At 27.8% G+C, this 13045-nt stretch overlaps 1 protein-coding gene across 3 annotated transcripts in view; it reads left to right on the top strand.

The window, feature by feature from the left end:
* The window catches only part of LOC111033076, a 152266-nt gene that overhangs the window by 25128 nt on the left and 114093 nt on the right, over positions 1 to 13045 (top strand). For all 3 annotated transcript variants that reach the window (XM_022313666.1, XM_022313667.1, XM_022313665.1), the window contains exon 2: positions 4082 to 4160. In XM_022313666.1, the coding sequence (XP_022169358.1) occupies positions 4103 to 4160 (58 nt within the window). In that variant the 5' untranslated portion in view covers positions 4082 to 4102. The remainder of the gene's footprint in view (positions 1 to 4081; positions 4161 to 13045) is intronic.

The raw sequence follows: 13045 nt of genomic DNA, 5'->3' as shown, positions 1-13045 counted from the left end.
AGCTTATTTAACGTTAGATATTGGCTAATTAACTTCGATTAGGTACAAAAACATTAAAAATCAACTATCATATTTGTCTTACATTTAACATCATAATTTATTATACTTGTATAGTATAGGGATACCTATACGTAAACCAACATATTAAAATAATATGTTCCATAGATTATTTAATAATAAACTAATAATCAATATTTATCCAATAGTCATAAGTAGAAAGCCTTAATAATTATTAAAATTTTTATTAAGGCTCTCTAATTATAGGTATGTCATGTCGTAGTTATAATAAAATGAAAGCCATAGGTAGTAAGTTTATGTTCCGCGGTACATAGTTTTAGATTGGTATTTTAATTCGTTACCATAATGGTTTTCATTAGGAACGACGGATGAAGTCAGTAATGACACCATATATAATTATGTTGAACTCTTAATTAGGTATAACTTTATTCATTTACGAATTAAAGTTGGTTCCTTGAGAAAACGTTCCATGTCTATGAATTGTTTATTAAAATCCGTTTCTCGAAGGTAATGACCAAAGACCACTTAGGAATACCATTTTTATTTGAAAAAAAAAGTATCACATAGCTTCTTATTAATAACAAAATAGAATTCCCCGTATTGACATATAGGGTGTATAGGAACCAAATGACGCAAATAATCCTGGATTAATCCTAACCTAACCGGAACGCTCAATCAGGTCCCCAACCCCACCATCAAATTCATTGCCATCGCCAAACTATTCACCAAAATTTAATAACTTTCAACCGTTATATACCTGCTGTTGTATTTGTTAATATTTTATCCTTTTTTATATTTTATATTTATACAAATAAACTTAATATGTTAATCCCATTCCATACGCTGTCTGATGCCGACGGATATCTAAAAAAAATTTTAAAAATATTATTTTTTATCAAATTTCAATTACTTTTTCGCAAAAGTGTTATCAAAAAATCGATATTACATGGTAAAATTATTTTCTTCATCTGGTCAAAACTTATTTCTTGGTTTTCGCCTAGGTGAAACTTTTTTCTATCAACTTTTTATCACTTTAAGTTACATTGAATTACCTATAGTTTTTTAATATATTTGACATGGGCAACATTTTTATTACAATTAAAATTTACCACGTAAAATCCCTTAGAAATCAAAGGCGTCCTCTTAAGTTTCACCAATAGTATATAGTACGATTACAATGTTTATGAAAATAAATGGTTCGAAAAAAATATATTTTATGATCCAAATATAATGTACCTATGTATAGCTTATCAGTTTTTGAATAATATATTTCTACATATATATTCTTGACTCGTGTAGACATTAGTAAGAGTACTAGAGTAGGTAGATAGGTATAATAGTATTATAAAACCTTTAAATTAAATTAACAAAAAGTTACCTAACAAATTTTATTTAAAGAAGTTGTTCAACTAATGGATAAAAGTATTTCAAATTAAATGTTTAAATAGAGTTATAACTTAACTAAAATAATTCTTTAAAAGTTTTTTTCTTTGTCTCGTTTACCATTTAAATTATGTCAACCCTCTAATCTTCAATTGCCTTACTAGAATATCCGGCTTATTTTTATTTAAATAAAATAGGTACATGATTTGTTTACTGTATACATTTATTGTGATATATATATAACCCTAAATATAACTGTATTGTTAGCTTTTAATATTTTATGAGTTTATGACACAACATTAATTATCCTATGTATACTACTGAGTTTGGTTGGTTAAAATTTACCTCAATTTTTTTATAATGTAATGCTTATTATAATACTGATTTAGGTATATATATTTTTTTAACAGTGTTCATTTATTTTACAAAATATTTTCTCTATTTAAAAATAAAATTCACTCATTGAATTGTACTTATAATCTGTAAGATTGTCAGTTTTTCATTATTTACTACATTCTATTCGTATAACTATTCTATACCTACGTTTACCTATACTGTTATACCTAGCATATTTTTTTTGGTACTGACATTTTAGTATTTTATTTAACATTTCTATTACTGTCTCCCTATTAGGCATCTTATATTGATTTTTTCTGTGTATGATTTGGACAAATTATTTTGCAAAACTTACAGTAGAGTTTAAATTTTTTGACTTTAATATTTTGGTTGTAAAAACTAAATGTATTCCATTTTTTGTTTTTTACACATATTTGTGTTTATTATTATTTTCGACTAAGGAGGCTACTTATAAAAAATTGGTAAAGGATTATTCTATTTCAAATTGTATTGAAATAATTTAAAATTGAGAAATTCTTACTCTTAAATTTCTAGCATTATAATATTATGTTTTGTATTTAAATTATTGTCTCGATTAAAGTTATTTATTATAAATCCCGTTATAAATAGGCTATGGCGTTTAGCAAATACATTATAGTATGTTAATTCTGACTTTTCTTTATATTTTTTTTGTCTGAACTGAGATGTAAATAAAGTTTGAAATGAGCTTGGCGCGTGCTGTTTCGTCGTTTTTGAAAAGTTTTTTTAAAACTAGAATATAAATTGTAATTTTATACTATTTAATTATATTTTTAAAGTTCAAAGATTCACTATACTTCATAGGTACCTTATTAATATTATATGGTTATTGTGCTTTTACTTATTCAAAATAAACGTTCTATATTGTCTGTACTCGATAGGCCTAGTATATAGTATACCCTCAACATAGTTTATATAACAAACTAGAACGACATCACTAATATAACTTAATTGATTATTATGACTTGTCTGGTTGAAGATAGCTGTGGAAAGGGGTTAGCTGACGAGGGAGATGGGCTTCGTTAGATTAGCTGGAAATGGTAATGGCACTTGTGTAAGTGATGGCCTTAGCCTTGCGATTCTCATCAGATCAGACATACATAGACTGTACAAGGGTCACTGTTATTATAACCGACAGATTTCTATTCCGGAACAAACGAGATAATATATAATGTTTTGGTTATGACAACAACTTAAAAGACTTTAAGATTGGCTTTAAAATGTATTCAATTTGAACAATAAAATACTACCTTGGTACCTATACTTATTTAAAATAAAAATTAGTAAAATGAGAGAATAATTAAAAATATTTTTTTTTTTAATAGTTTACTAAGTATAGTAGATACCTATCAATTACCTATTAGGAACTTATACAATATAAACACGGTAGGTAGCTCTGAAATTATGAAACATTTTGAATAGGTTTTTATTTTTCTACCCTCTCCGAGTAAACTTTAAATAAATGCTAGTTTACTCCGAAGAGCTCGTGGTATTATTTTTATTTTAATACGTTAGGTACATACTTTACTTTTTTATGTTTGTATAATATTTATATGTACATTAGGTCTGCATGAAATATGAAGGTAAAAAACCATCCGTAAAATGAGTCCACATAAAAATAGATTTATAAAGAGTAATACAATGCAGAGGGATGTAATGTATTTTCGGGTTAAATGAAACGCTGTTGGCTAAATCTGATGGAAAACATAATGCCCGAGGATGCGCAGGGGAGGTTTGTAACAGGTGAAATGAAAAATACTGAAAATATACTTTACTGTGGTGTAGCCATGGGCTACAAATGTTTTGATACTAATGATTACATTCCACGGAGTTTTAATAATTTTTCTTCTATTGCTACTTGTTTTGTTTGTTATATTTAATAATTTATAATTTTTATACAGCGTAGAAATATTAAACTTATATTTTATACATATACTATATGGGTGCTTATAACTTCATTTTATTATACAGAGTGATCCATATAAAGTATAAGATACTCATTATTTAAGAATACTCTAGGGATTATTATTTTTTATTATTTATATTGTCTTCAAATTCGACCTACTTATAAGTTATAACTCATAAACTACTTGTCCAAAATTCAATTTTTTTACATCGAAGTACTCAAAAAGATATTCTGTTTTGGAATAAGGAATTTAAAGTGCATGTTGAAAAAGAACTTAAAAATATAGACTAGGTGCTTGATTATTGTTGATAAAAATAAATAAATTTTATTACCGCCTAACCTTGGTCCAGGCTTAAATTTGACTTATAATAATGTTGTAAAACTATTTTTTGTTCATAGTGTGCAGATAATTGAATCACAATGGTCGTGTTACCGGTATTTGGGCTACTCATAACTGTTGCAGTCCAGAGGATATACGGTGAGTCATAATATAATGTTCATTAATTCCTAAGCAATTTGTATACAACATAATATTATATGTGGTAGTCTGTTTTGAGGCAACAGTTTTATTGTTAAATTGGATGTTTCTTTATCGTAACTCAAGGAGAAAAAAATATTATTTGTTAGTTTTTATTAACGCGTTGACGATAGTGAAATAACCCATAACAAATATACGAGTATACCACGAGATTTGTATAGATCTTGATGTGTTATCCGATTGTGCAATAAACTTGTGATTTATGATGCTCTAAGAAGTCTGACCATAATTTAAGGTATTAACTATTAAAAAAAAAATTCCACCCCTACTTTCAATATGCTGGTGTTTTCGTTTTATTGTGTTACTAGCTGCCACTTTGATTCTTATTATTAAAGTGGATATTAAAATACACGACAGCAGTGATAAATAAACCAATAATTTTGATCACATATGGAGAAGAAATAGGTAACTCTTTTTTTCTATCAGCTCCCTCTCTCCCAACTCAATATATTTATATTTATAGTTGTATTTATGTGATTTGATATTAATATTTCTATTTAAATGCACTACTTATTTATATTTGTATACTGTATACCTATACACACGATAGATACCAAATTATACAAGTATAGACTTTTGAGAATTAATACCAGGTACACCTAATATATTTCCGATTAACCTCTACGACCAATGCTTATAATAGATATTATATAATAATTAATAATTAATAATAATATATGAATCTCAAGTTATATGATATCATAATATGTTAATAATACACAAACTGTAGAGTAGAATATTAGATGGTGGGTTCGTACAAATGTTTCTTAAGCATGCTGATACAATACACATAAATGATTTTAAAAATAATAATGTATTGAGTAATATATCAACTACTTGCATCAATACTTAGATACCTCTCCGTCAGGTAAAATTTTTCGATTTATAACTTATTCGTTGTGTAGGTTTGTTGCTTATTATTTGTAAATAGTATTCAATAAATATTTTAATATTTTCAAAACCTAAGAGTATACCTGTAATAAGTACTTAACATAGGTACAGCCTCTTATTAGATATCAATATAATATTTATGGATATACTTTGGTACCTATACCTACTATTTTTTATTTTTATGAATGCGTGATTTATTTTTTTGTATTAAAAAAATATCAGTTAGTTATTCTGTTATATTTATAAATCACCTTTATGTACACTTTTAGATCTAATTTAAACGTTTCTCTGCCAGAAATTAAAAGCTTTTTTTATTTTTTGTATAATATATATTTAATTTTTTTGTGACTTTGGTGAAATGTGTCGAGGATTATGCAAATTCTTTTCGATCTCGTTTTCCTCTGGTAGTGACCGTGGATAAGGGGGTGGAAATTTCATTACTGACGGGTTGTCCCTATATGTGTATAGGGGTGAAAAAAGTGAGCCTTCGGTGGAGACGATTTCTAGAATCATGACGACGTCTGACGAGAAGTAAAACAAACCTCATTTATCAAAATGTCTGAATGAGTCTTTTTAAGTAAAAAATTATCGTTTTTTCTTTTGCGATCTTTATTAGACGTTTAAATTCACAGACAGAACTCGGATATTATAATGCATACGTAAAATATATTTGTTTTTATATTTTTAATGAAAAAAATATTATTGATCTAAAGATATAATAGTCCCTTAAGCTTGTGAAAAACACGATCTTCAGCCACGCGATTTCCTCGCACGTCGTGTAATATTGTGAGCGCTAGCGTTGGGCCAGTTATGTGTTGCCAAAGTGCCAAAAGTCACGAACGTCCATTTTTTTTTATTGTTGTTAAGTGTCGTTACTAATTGTCCGACTAACTCCTAAAGGCTTACTTTTTATTTTTTTTAAATTTTGTTCACTTAACGTTTGCACATGCAAGGGTTTTAGTTATTGAATGTTTTATGGATCACATTATCCACCTCGATCATTGACTGTCCAGTACTCAACCCTACTCTCTGTGCACTTGATCCGATATCCGAAAATCGGATGATAAGCATAAATATATATATGTTCTATAGCGTATTTTTTTACTTTGGTGGTGTGACTAAAATCGTGGACAATTTCTTTGTACCTATATATACACGCTGTATATTATGTTGCTGGTTACTGAATAATTTATTCAGAACGGGATTAAACCGATCATTGACTCAGTCTGTAGAACTAGTAAATCAGAAAATTTGTTAAAATTTACTGAATGTGATATATATATATATTATATATATATAAAAGAATATGTTTTTATCCAGGCAGAAAATAATTTATATTCATATCTAAAATTAATTGTACCTAATATGTACAATATTGTACAATACATCTAATAGGTAGGAATTTATAATGATTTGACTGCCTATTTTGTTTCAATTTGTTATATGTACCTATATTTTGTTTGTACTTGATTCCATTTATAGTCAATTTGTGTGTTGAGGTAGTTATATATTTGCATAAACTTATGTATGTGCAATTGTATTTATCTACATTTAGATTAAAATCATTTTAAATTAGAATATTGCTATTTTTTATCTTATTTAATTTTTATATTTGTTCTTCCGCGGTATATTTAATAATATAATAATTTAAATATATTTCTTACTGAACAATTATAAGCGTATGTTGTATCAGTCGTTACCTACATAATGCATATGTGCAATTAAATTGTTGGCCGTCTTCCATGTTAGTTTGTTTTAGTCGTATCTACTGTATCTCAGCCATATTTTATAGTTAGGTATTGGGTTTGACTTATTGAATGATTTAGTTATTTCCAAATTCGATTCCTTACTTAATAATATTTTATAAATACTTTTTAATTTTAACAAACATATTGCGTACAGTGAACCTTAAAACCTTTGAAAATCATGGACTTTGATATTACCTTTTTTATGAAGTTATTTAGAAGATATAGGTATTCTTTGCGTAACATTTTTTGTTTGTTAACTTATTAACTATTTTGTAGTAGTCTATAAAACTATAAATAAAATAAAATATAGTACATTTTTATAGGAAATATATTATATATGTTGTGTATATATATATATTGTAAGCTGTTAGGTATCTTGGCGTTTGAAATGAAATGTAAACACAACCGTCCACGGAGATGACGATTCGTTGGTGCCGTATCTCTCTTTCATCCCATCCTCTTTCTCTGCCTCCCTCTCTCTCTCTATCTCTATCTCTCTCTCTTTCAATCGGACTATCGTCCCCGGAACCTAATTAAACCGCGTTTGCCTTCGGGGGCTCTGGCGAAAAACCAGGGAGCGTTCACTCGCCAAATTAAACGTACAATGCCTCCGGGTACTTTTACACCGCAGACTTCAACATACAACTACACACGCGCTACATCATATTTTAATAATGTTTGGATTTGACTGGTTTGCGTGTGTGTATGTGTATAATGTATATTGTATACATTTGTATATTTATATATTGCATTGTTTGAGTTATGAAACGTATTTTAGAACAAAAAGTCGTTCACCGGGCTACTGTCCACTGTGTAGAATACATATTTTATAGTAGTGTTTATTAATCCCCTAAAAAATCACCCCACTGCATTATTATGTGAAACCGGCACCGATCTTTCTCTTTTGTGATGTACGGTCGAGTGGACAGCGCGCCGAGTCGCCTAAAAATTAATTTTCATACAAAGGGTCAGACTGCCCCCGCTGCGTGCCCAAAACGTGTCTATGCGTGAGTATAAATGTATTTTTGAATGATTCGGATAATCCTACATTTTTTTGCTATTCTGCGTCGGAAAAGGCCCATATTTATAGAAAACATTTACAAAATTATGTAAGTAGTGGTATTTCCTATTATATACATATATGCACATATAGCCACTTATGCGTATGTAGGAATTATTTTCAGTATGGACCAATTTATGACTAGTCAATCATATAAAAAACATATATAATTTTTTATGGAATCAGTGCAGGTTTTAATTATGGCGTAGAAAATATAAATAGAGATTCCACAATTGTATTTAATAAATATTTATTGTAGGTTATACACTCTGAATAGTATGTAAAATAAATTTTGAAATATTGACATTTCATTTATATCTACTTATTTAATGTTATATTACAATGAAACCGTTATCAAACCCTTGTCAATCTATTTTTTTTAGATTAGCATAAATAACTCAAATACGTTTTAAAATTAACCTATAATGCTGAAAAACCCCTAAAAACAGTGTAAATACCTACAACATTAAATGTAAATCCATTTCAAAAAAATTTAACGCACCTTCGACGTATGTAGTGATAACTCTTATGGTGAAATGAAAATGTTAGTTTCTATTAATCGATCAACATTTATAATTTGTAAAAATTACACAGGCATAATAAATACTAGATCCAATTTTACAATATTATATACCTATATATTTTCTATTTTTTGTACAAATATTTTAATAACTAAAAAACTAGTCGTTTGGATTTTAAATTAAGGATATCCAAAACCTTTAAAAACGTTGTCCACTAAATAATTTACAGTAAAAAAAAGGGGGGTAATTATTTTAAAAATAGACGTTTACATCGCCGCAGGACACTCCTTATTAGTTATAAGTACCTAATACTAGTACAGTAAATACTTTAAACATTTCCAAGAGAAGAATTTGAATACATTTATTAAAAAAATGGCGTTCAGCGTGCTTGGTGAATCCCCTTGTATAGGTTTGCGGTGATTTGTGTTTAATTGAAATACTGTTGACTTCTATTTGTTAATCCATAACAGTATCGTTAAACTGGATAAATATAATATTATATAGGTTTGTATTTATATGCTATATCACAATTTATTTTACTGTTTTTTTTTTTTTTTTTTTCATTGAACTTAAGCCCGGCGACTAAGGCCATTAGCTGTTGTAGGGGTTATGAACTGTATTATGGGTACGGTTGGTGCAGTAGATTGTTTTTTTTTATGATTAGGGTTGTTACGGTAGGTAGCAAACACGTGTATGTGTGGCAAGGTTTTTAACTACTACGAACCCGGGTGGTCACCCATCCGAGAGCTAGTAGTTATGGCCGTTACTTATTCTCAGTCGCATTCCGCAACTGGTAGCAGCCAATGCGCCACGCCAAGCCACTTTTTTTTTTAGTGTTTTGTCTTATTTTCTATTCGCAGTTTAATTTTGATCTTTGGTTTGTATGGAAATATTGTCTTTCTTTCCGTGATTTGTTTTACAAATAATGTTAAACATATGTTTCTTATACTTATTAGGTATTTAATTCTGGTCAGTATATTTTAAAACAACTATAAAATCAAAATATTTGCATAGATTCTTAATATTTTGTTCAAAAACACTCTTGAACGAATTATTTTAAGTATTCTATATTTTTTAACATTTAAGAGGATATCAGCGCAATATTGGTTTTCTCTCTCAGACAACTCACAACGAATAAAAAAAAATATAAAAATTGAGGTTACTTTGTATTTTATTATTATTCAATTTTGTATTCGACATTCAAAAAAAAATGTAAATTTGAATGATGTTTTAATTGTTTTGAGACAATATTTAGACAAATCAATATGGCATATTCTCATAAATATTATTCTCCATCTTTTTTTATAATGGTTGATTATACTCTTGAAGTGCTCAAAAACATACCAAAAATGATCCTGCGTAAGTTCGTTTTGTCTATGTTGACAACAAACGGCGCGTTGACATCTTCTTAAACTAACTGCTCAAACTTATAACTGAAACGTATTTGTACTAAATACTCATTAATAGTAACACATTTTGTATTGTTATTAGTTGTCTCAATAAGTTGGCATAAGTGCTGAAAAATATTAGTTAAATATTACTGGGACTTAAGTTCTAAAGTAAATAAAGTGCTCTTACGGTTTATAATTTATTTGCTTATTTTATAATATGATGATATAGATAATTGTATAAACTTTACAAGCGTTTAACAAAAAAAAAAAAAAAATTAGAATTGTTAATATAATATCACTTACTACAACATTGTGTATTTGTGTTGTACATTCTTCTAATAGTTTAATTGGCCACTTGAAAACAAAAACTTTGACATACTGACAAATATTTCCACGAACAATTGTTATTTATCCCTTACACTATTGCATTACCTATATGGCTATATGTCTATGCTATGTACTATAATGCAATTATAATTTACGTTCCATTAAATAAAATAACTTTATTTTTTTATTCAACTACTTTTTATTAAGCTCAAATAAATTAGTGGTGTACTTTCATATTGTTTTTAATTAAAAATCCTATTAAATACACCGCGAGAAAAGAATTAAGTTATTTAAAATGTTTTTAATGAATTTGTATTTTCAAATCCAAAACATATTCTTACATTAGAAATTAATCGTTTGTATAAGCATTTAATGCTGTATACAACTTTTATTTTTATTGGACTTATGATATTACTTGTTCAATTGCTTGATTAAAATTTAATTAAAAAATAATATTGACCAAAATTCGAAGCTTATTGCTTTGTATTACACCTGAAATTCGCTGTATTAATTGTTTTTTATGTCATAAGTATAATTTAAGAAAGTACATATAATATATATCTAATTTAATAAAATTATATCTGTAAAATATCCTTATATATATACCTATTTTTGTGACGGTTGAAAAATATTTAAAACTACAAATAAATGTTTTACTCTATACCATTGTTAACTATTTACATTTTACGAGTGCTTTTATTTAAATTGTTCCTTTCGGAGGACTTCCAAGTAAACAATTCCGAAATTCCGGCTAATAAAGTTTAAACGCAAATTCGTCTAAAGAACGAGAAAGAGGGAGAGAAAGATAGGGAGTGATAGAAAGAGGAGAAGAGACTTGCTTTAAAAACGTATTACAATTATGTTAATGTGGAATTAGAGAGAGAAAAAGTCTCGGTCGTAACAAATTACAGTTTCTTTAAAATGAGTATATAGGCCTTCCGGCTTGTGGGGAAGGGTGTACAATAAATTATTAAAATTATTTTCCAAAAAAAAATAATAATAATAATATTAATAATAAATAAATATTAAAATGTATATTTTAGTATAGGAACATTTAATTTTGTTTTTACTTTTTTTTTGTACCCCTATGATGTAGCAAATTGTATAATACGCAAAAGTTATAAAAGTTCATGGAACCATTATAATCAAAGTGACGAAAAACGATTAATTTGTATTTACTTATTTTTAAACTTCAAATGAATAGTATAGGTATGTGTACGTTTGTAACATTTGTAATGTAAATGGTGTTAATTCATTTACGCGTGTTCCATTTCAATTAGATTAACTGAACCTTTGAGTTATTGTACTTGAAAAAAAAAATAGAATCCGTGACATAATCAACAATCCTATTAATCTAACCACACTAAGTGTTTTAATAAATACAGATAATCTTTCAATGACCTGTTGAAAGTTCGAATTTCAGTACAACTAACGTGAATTCATGCCTAACAATGTAGATAGTGATATTAAATATTATACTTTTTTAATTTCACAAATCATTTTATTTTATTGAATGAAAATAACTTATTAATATAGTATGATCTATGTAATCAAGTTTGATAATTATTTATGGATTAAACTTCTTTGTGGTATTGAAATGTTCCTGATATTACGTTTATAGGTGAACTTATTCTTAATATATTTTTTTTAGAACAATGTATAACATACCTATAAAACTAAACTTATTACCAGTAATTTGTTTTAAATTAAAAATTGTATTCTTAAAACGTATTTAAGAAAAAAAAAAATTTTGAACATTATTTGTAATTTATTACATTTTATATACTTATATGTAGGTTACCTTCATAATATATCATACATGATAATATAATATACAGGTACTTTTAAAATAATATGTTCATAAAAAACTTAATGACGGTAGTAGAACATTTTGTTTTTACTTTTTGACTATGGAAATTGAACATATTATTTTATATAAGGATGTATATACAATAATAACGGACATAGGACAAACCAGCGAAAATGTTTTATTTCAGAGGGTACGTAGAAACTCGTTATGCAAACGACACAATCATGATGTGGAGACAGGGGTGGGAACCACATTAATGTGATTGTGCTTAAAGTTATGTAAGAATCAGTACAGTATTATAGCAAAAGGTACATCCATACATCCCACCAAGAGATATCTCTTTATACACGCAAAGAGGAGATAAATATGTATGAACCATTACACCATTGTTTGGTGGTCGATTATTACAAACAAATATGGGTAAAAGCGTGTAGGTTATCTTTTTTATTTCGTAGCAAAATTACGAAAATGTATAAATTGTATTTTTGGAAACAGTCGTCTACGGAGTTTCAAGTTGTCAATTTAATACCTATTTCGTTTAAGCTGTGTAGCAAGCAAAAATATTAGTTTTAGATAGGTATTGTAAACTGTTTATTATACATGTATATTATTATAATATATACTTCTTGTTAATTCCCTCGATGCCAACCCTTTCGGATTCGTACGGTCTCTGTTTTTCTTTTTAAAGTGAAATTTATTTCTTGCAACGTTTCGTAAAGAAAAAGATGAGTTTCCTTTACTTTCTTCGCGTTGGTCTTCTTAAAATAGAACTTATTCAGCACCATTCGCGGGACGTTGATTTATTCGCCTTCTTCTCAAATATATAATACAATCGAACTTAGTGATAGAGTGAGGTGTATCTTTTTTTCTCTCTGCCCTTGTGAGTTATTCTTTTCCCTCTTTTTACCATTCCAAACCTTTTCGAGTAATTTGTCCAATTTTTTTCCCTGACGCTGCCGGCGCATATCATTAATCTATCTTTTGAATCGACCACAAAAAGAGGAATCATTAGCTAAGGCTAAATGAGAAAAAAACTGAGCACTTAATTATTCGGCAATTTTTAACGACTAATGCTTT

The sequence above is a fragment of the Myzus persicae genome, unplaced genomic scaffold (assembly GCF_001856785.1).
Source record: "Myzus persicae strain clone G006 unplaced genomic scaffold, MPER_G0061.0, whole genome shotgun sequence".
NCBI lineage: Eukaryota > Metazoa > Arthropoda > Insecta > Hemiptera > Aphididae > Myzus > Myzus persicae.
The sequence above is the reverse complement of the archived record's forward strand: the minus strand, read 5'-3'. Positions and strand labels throughout refer to the sequence as shown.